Genomic DNA, 7,367 nt, shown 5'->3' with positions numbered 1-7,367 from the left:
AAACGGAGCCGCGAGCGAAACCTATTTATATAATATAGATCATAAAGTCCACTGCTGAACATAGGCCTCCCCTAAAGATTTCCAAACGGACCTATCGATAATATAAATAGTGATTAAATAATAACAATACACTCATTTTTTCCAGTGCACGAAACATTTGATCGCAAGTGTAAACCTGTTTAAAACCTTCAATGATACGTTGTTATACGATATTTTAAAGCAAGTGTACGACTTACAGATACAATTTTAAATAACATCGCATCGGTGTCGGACGTGTTAAAAAATGTTTTTCAAAAGTATCGCAGTGTTGTTTACGTGCAATGTTTTAATTTTTTCCGAATCCGCATTTGGTAAATGTCCAAACGTTTTGTTTATGCACATAGTATATTTCCGTGTGACATTGTTACTTTATTGCACCGTCCATTTTTGTATGGATATTTATAATATAAATCTTTTACAAGCAATGTATAAATATTTCCTTTTTTACATTTATAGTACTTGCAATGTAGATACACTATTTTACAAAAATGACTATAAATGGATTCTGTTTTCTTTCGACTAAACTTCTAATTTACACCCTCATTATTTTTATTGTTTTAGTGACTCTTAGTTATTGTTCTAAACTATTTAATACGAAAAGTTGATGTATCAACTTGTTAACGAAAATCTTCATTATAGTGATAATTTCTAAAGTTTCTGAAGTAACTGATAGTTTGATAGTGTCTTTAGTTTATAGACTAATATGAAATACTTATAATATCTCTCTTTTTTCCAGTGGACTCCTTGCCGAAATGCAAGCTGGTGGACAATGAATGTCTGAGGGATTTGTACCAAACAATTATTAGAGATATCGGTAAAACTGGTATTAAAGAACTAAACATCCCTCCAGTGGACCCTATTCAGCTGCGAAATGTTTCCGTTTCAATTGCCAATTTACTAAACATAACGCTTGTTGAAGGAGTAGCTAAAGGGATTAAGGACTGCGTTTTTAACAAGTTTGAGTAAGTTTTTTTTTATTATATTACGTTTGTCAGCCTGGCAAGGGCCAGCTTATACAAACAGCGGACTTTTGGGTGAGCACTTTAGATGCTCACAACTCTTGAAAATTACCGATCATGCTGAGGGCTATCTAACGCGATACGAGCCTCGGCTAAGGACGGTTACTGGGAGAGCATGAGACATCAACGATTATGGTTAAGTTAGTACTAAGTACTATACCTAATATAAAATATCTATTCATTGGAATAGTTGCAGCTTGCTGAGTTGAATGTGTGGTTCTGGATTCAATTCACGCAAACCTTTTTCAAACGAGGCTTACAAAGAGTATTGTCCCAACGGTAGGCAGCGGCTTGTCTCTGTCCCTGGCATAGCCGAGTCCATGAGCTGCGGTGGCCGCTTACCATCAGGCGCGCCGCTAGCTCTATACTGGCAAAAAAACATCAGGCGACATATTGTATTTGTGTTTTCGGCTATAAAAAATACCTCAGTTCGAATAGGAATCGATATGACGAGGCTACCCCCTCCCCCCGTCACACCATGGGACGTATATAAGACCAGTGAAATGTGCTGTTTACGTCCGGGCTACGAATCATCCGGGCTTCAGTTGACAAAACCGACGTTTCCCTCTACAAGTCACTGAATAACTGTCATTCAGAGCGCCACCTGCAGGAGGCCAGCGCCATCTATTAAAATTACTAAACAATTAAAATATTGTCCCATGAGAGCAAATTACACAGGTCAAAGTAGATAGACATCATAGATAGATTATAATTATTTATTGAGCACTAGATAAGTAAAAATAAACCTATATATTAACTATAGCTAGTGCAACAATAGATGGTCTTATCGCTAAAAGCGATCTCTTCCAGTCAACCGTAGGATGAAATTATTTCTATTGAGAAGTTGGAGTACTTTATTAGTAGCCCTTATGTTAATCTATAATATATTCTATCCGTGTACCATTTTTTATAGAAATTCGTAAAGATATTTTTGCGTTTTATTCTAACATACATCTAAACATTTTTAATTAATTAAGAGTAAGAAATTAAGAAATAAGATTAGCTTGCCTTATAACGTGCTTTTTGCTAGATGTTCTGAAGTATATTATAAGTGCTATAGAAAACTCCAGAAGCTACAAAAACATCTAATTATAACAAGTTAGTTCGAGAAAAAATCCCGCTGTAGGTTATTTTTTTGTTAAAGCCAGGTTAATTTCTGATTCATGGTCACCATATTTATAGTTCTTGCTCGCGGGTCTACTCGTTGAGTTATTTTCTAATAATAAATATCTATCAGATCTAGTGTATTTTTTAGTATTATAATTGAAGTTGATCCAGGTTTTATCTGTGAATCATATTTCATCGAAATATTTTGAGCATGTAATCATAGGCGTATGTAGAGGTAATGTCGTATAGGCCGCGCCCACCCCAGCATTGCTTAGTGCCAATTAACTTGCTTAGTACTCTTATTTTGTGAAAGAAATAAATTTAGTCTAGAACAAAGAAGGCACCTCTTATCCATTGGAAAATTACTCTAGTTACACCCATGTTTGTAATGGTGAATGGCGCAACGTAAGTGTGTTACATTCCGGGTTCAGTCTGTGTATCCGTTTCCAACAGGCCGGCATAATTGTAACGACTGCCGAGGGATAATCATCTCTCATCAGTCGACATTCTATTGGACCCCAATCCACTTACCATCAGGTGCAGGAGTCACTTTGACGTGACCGTATAAATAAAACTGCACATGTAAATCACAAATGAATTTGATATATTATATAAGTATAAGCAGGAAGTAGGATTAATTGTTGTGCAAGGTTACATGGTTTTCTCACAAGTTAGATCTTATCCTCGTGTGTTATTCTTGCATTCAAACTAATTATAATTCTTATGGTTATACGCATAATTATCAAGTTCATGTGGTCAAGGAAAACTTGTTAAGTTAAGCTTAAATGATATATAATTACTTTTAACAATTTAACACGATTATAAAGTTACCTTGTAACTTACATAGTGAATTAGTCGTCGCGTAGACGCTGTCCACACCTAAAGACACTGTACAACTAGAGAGACAATGTTAACAAGTAAAACTGTTCATAATATTTTGTTTTCATAACATTATGAAAGGTGATTCAATTGATAAAGGGCTGCCGGCTGCCCTTTGAGAGCAACTTTAATGGCCATGAAATTAAGTCGATTTTGGTTCAAAAATTTTTTTGACAGACTGATAATACATGCAAAATTACAGTCTTAATCAACAACTAAACTGATCAATCTGGGCCAAAATCTTCAATTGCTTAGTGCTATTATTAGATCCCATCATATGAAAGGTTGATCACAATTAAAGTAGTATTTAAAAATCTGTTTGGCAAATGTTTTTTTTTCGGTATATGCTAAAGTTAGATCTAATCCTAAAATATTTATCTGTTAGAAAGCATATTTTTTAAATACTACAGTTTTTTTAACACTTTTCTAAAATGAAATAAAATCATTAACTTTATAAATAATATTTTGTATTTATTAATCTAAGTTGTATTATATATTCTTTAGCGCAAAAAATCTTTAACTTTGTTTTTATTTCTAATATCTCGGCTTTGAAAGATAATTACTGCTTACAAATTATTTAATGAATATTAATTATGATTATATCAAAGAAGCGATTTTAAAACAATTTAACCTTTATTACGACTGCTTTAAGTTTAGTAATTAATGAGCCAAGTCTACATGTCAATTGTTATTTGTATTTTTTATATTCAAGTCGTAACCTAAACTTTTTGTAACAATTTAAAGAGCCGGCGAACAGTAATAAGCCGGTTTGCATCACTTAAATCTTTAGATAAGAAGTGTTTTTGTATCATAAAATTAAAACAGGAATCGTGAAAATATATGAGACGTAGCATTTTCTAGAATAGTAAATGCGTTACAAGTTTTGAAATTGCTTTTGTTCTGGTATATCTACTAGATTTTACTTTGCGATAGTAAAAAGTATATGTTCAGACGTTTACATTTATTGTTCATACAAATTATAAGAATTTTCTGTTTAATTTTACGTTTAGGCTAGCTTCCCCCCCCCCCCTCTCATTCTTATAAAGTTTTCCTCCAAAAAATAATGTACCTTCTTAATTTTTGTTAGTAATAGAATTTGCAGAATCCGTTCATTTAGTAGTTTCGATATTACATATACTATACCATGACACTTTTATATTATACTGAAAAGGCGATGATTATTCGCAAAACGCTAATAGAAAAGCGGCGATAGCCTAGTTGGTTGTGGAACCGACTGCCGAGACGAATGTCCGCAGGTTCAAATCAAAGTCAGAGGGCACACACCTCTGACTTTTGTAAATAAAAAATGTGTGTATTCTTTGTGAATTATCGCTTGCTTTAACGGTGAAAGAAAACATCTTGAGGAAACCTGCATACCTGAGAAGTTCTCTATAGGAATTTCGAGGGTGAGTGAAGTCTACCAATCCGCACTAGGCCAGCGTGGTGGACTAAGGCCTAATCCCTCTCAGTAGTAGAGGAGGCCCGTGCCCAACAGTGGGACAGTATAAATAATAAAGGGCTGATATTATTTATTCGCAGAATTGAAGAACAATACGAACACGAAGGCAGCAAAGTCTTCGAAACGTCGGAAAAAAATTTAAATATAAAAACCGAGATAAATTCTGAAAAATAGTTTAATTTTAAAATTGCTACCTATTTGAATTTGGAACTACTATATTAGGTTACCCTGTAATGTAAAATGTACCTAAAGGGAAATATATAAATACCTATTTTACAATTTATAATAACAATACATGAATGCTGGCTTTAAATAACATTTTATAGAATAAAATAATGTAGAAGCACTTCGGTTGTACTATGAACCCGTCATTAAGAATGAAGTTTCTTATTTTAGACGAATTAAGGTCGTACATTGCTCTTTGATTGTCCGTGAAAATAATTACGATGATAACCTTTTTGTATCCGTAACATAATTCAAGGCAAAAATAGATGATTGATGGCTTTAAATTATGTTTTCTGTTATGAAATATGAAGCGTTTTTAATCGGAGTTATCATTGACATATAGAGAGTTGGTAAGATAATTTACTTACATTTTTTTTCTACACAAGACTAGGTTCAAAAAAAGGGGAAAAGTGGGAAATATGTATAGAAATGAAACAGTTAAATTTCACTCAACTTCATACTTAAACTTTATATAACCTACCCGTCCATGTACTTTATACGAGCGAAGTTACGGATCAATATTTTAACTACGTAAAAATCATGATGTAACCGGAATCTTTTTATCCAAAATAGACTCACTGAGGTATTGTAAAGTTAATAATCAATTATAATTATCAATTCCAGGATCAATATCGAAAACGAGAAAGGCTCACAAGAAATCACATGTGACGTTACAGTTAAAGGTCACTACAAAGTGTTAGCGTCTAGTCCACTGATTAAGAATATTTTGGGAGGCACCACAGTTCATGGTGATGGAAATGGAAAAGTTAAAATTGGTGAGTGCTAACACTGAACTATATCAGAAGAAGAATTATACTTTAGAAGGATATTAGTTACGACTCTCGTAATGGCTGATTTAGTGGTTTATTTATAACAACTTGCGAGTAAATATGAGGTCTAAAAAAAAGTTAATTAAAATTAGAATCATACGTTTTTTTATATTAATTTATCAAAAGTATTTCAGCTGATCTATTTCCAATTCGTACTAGTAGACACAGACCCGGACATTTCCTTTTGGAAAAAGCCGCATGAAACCATAATTAACAAAAGGCTCTTTTGTTTTTAGAAAAACTCAACATGAAGTTCGTATTCCCGTTTTACGCTCAGAAACGTGACGACGGTGAAATCTACATAAAATGTCTTTACAAGGACATCGACTATGACTACGACATTAAAGGAAAGACCACGTTCTTCGCCGACAACCTTTATCTGGGAAATCAAGAAATTAGTAAGCACTTTTATTATTATTTACTTCCTTGGTAGCATAGTTATCTTGCAGTAGGTTTGTAGTAAAATATATTTAGGCCTGTTGTAAAATATACTTCACTGTACGAAGCTTTTGATAGCATGAAGTCCACTGATAGATTGATCCGTTCCATATATATTGTTTGGATGGGTTTACTGTGGATAGCCTGACGCGAGTCGGCTAATTTAGCCGCTCCAGTCTTTCGGGTAAACGCTTTAAGCGTTCCCACTCTTGAAGTTAAAGGCATTTTTTGGTGGGACACGAGCCTCATGACAGTCGCTGAGAAAGAACAAAGACATCATTGATTAGGAATCCTTCCCAGTAGTGGTCTCGTATTTATAAGGATTTGTGAGAGAGTACTAAAACACCCACAGGATTTAGCAACTACGTAAGTACATTATTTATCTTAAATCATTCCAGCGCTGACTATCACACATATATAAATAACAGTTGACTATATTTTTATGTTATAATTTAATGGACTGTTTTGGTGGTGTAGTTGTATTACAGTACGACTGTCGTGTTGAGGTCTGTAATACAAGCTATTAGTATAAATAACCGTTGAGTATAATTTCATTGGAATTTTAATCGCAGTCTTGTTACTTTCTTCCATACGTCAAATAATATGTTATATGGATGTAATAATATGTTATAATATATAATAATAAATGTAATGTTATAAATGATTGACATACAAACGTCTGGGGTAATATTGTCATAATCAAATAAAAATATTAGACTATCTCTAAGCTCCTGTTCACTACTTCTGAGCAAATACTTCCAAGTAGGTATATAAAACAAACTGTCAACTATGCTACTAAATACTTAAATTATAATGATCGAAACATTATCTACGTTAACTGTTTAATTCGTTATATCTGCAACCGTCACTTTAGTAAAAAAAAAATTATTTTTTTATTGTTTTATTAAATGTGAATTTAAATATATTTGATAGACATTTAATTAACTTATATGTGTTTTACAGGCGAACCAATCATCACTTTCCTGAATGAGAATTGGAAATTTGTCATGTCGTCATTCGGACAGGCCTTCGTGGACAAAGCTATGGAGTTCTACTTCACTTACGCCGGCAACTTCTTCGATGCTGTACCGGCCAGGCACTACATCTCTGATGATCTGTCTCCTTATGCTAGGCCTTGAAAGATTGTGTCTGATCGGGTATGGGTATACTTTAAAACTACAATATAGTTTTAATATATATTTTTTTAAGTTTACCTCGATAAGTATTTTTAACACAGTTTCTTTATAAAAAAAAAAAATCTCTAAATAAACTGTGACGGGTTTCTATTAGTAAAACTTTCAAACGCATGTGAAACTCGATCGAATATTATTTGCGAGAAATACAAAGAAAGGGTGCAATATTTTTTTAAGA

General features: G+C 33.2%; 1 protein-coding gene across 1 annotated transcript; it reads left to right on the top strand.

Annotated features, from left to right (window-relative positions):
- Positions 1 to 243: 243 nt before the first annotated feature.
- On the top strand, positions 244 to 7,143 carry LOC115441961. The gene is made up of 5 exons (XM_037440291.1): positions 244 to 350; positions 776 to 1,001; positions 5,353 to 5,504; positions 5,795 to 5,956; positions 6,960 to 7,143. The coding sequence occupies exons 1-5, from the start codon at positions 284 to 286 to the stop codon at positions 7,133 to 7,135; spliced, it is 783 nt and encodes a 260-aa protein (XP_037296188.1). The 5' UTR covers positions 244 to 283; the 3' UTR covers positions 7,136 to 7,143.
- The last annotated feature ends 224 nt before the right edge of the window (positions 7,144 to 7,367 follow it).

This window comes from Manduca sexta, chromosome 19, assembly GCF_014839805.1.
Source record: "Manduca sexta isolate Smith_Timp_Sample1 chromosome 19, JHU_Msex_v1.0, whole genome shotgun sequence".
In the NCBI taxonomy this organism is placed as follows: Eukaryota; Metazoa; Arthropoda; class Insecta; order Lepidoptera; family Sphingidae; genus Manduca; species Manduca sexta.
Note: the sequence above shows the minus strand (reverse complement) of the source record. Positions and strands in the feature narration are given on the sequence as shown.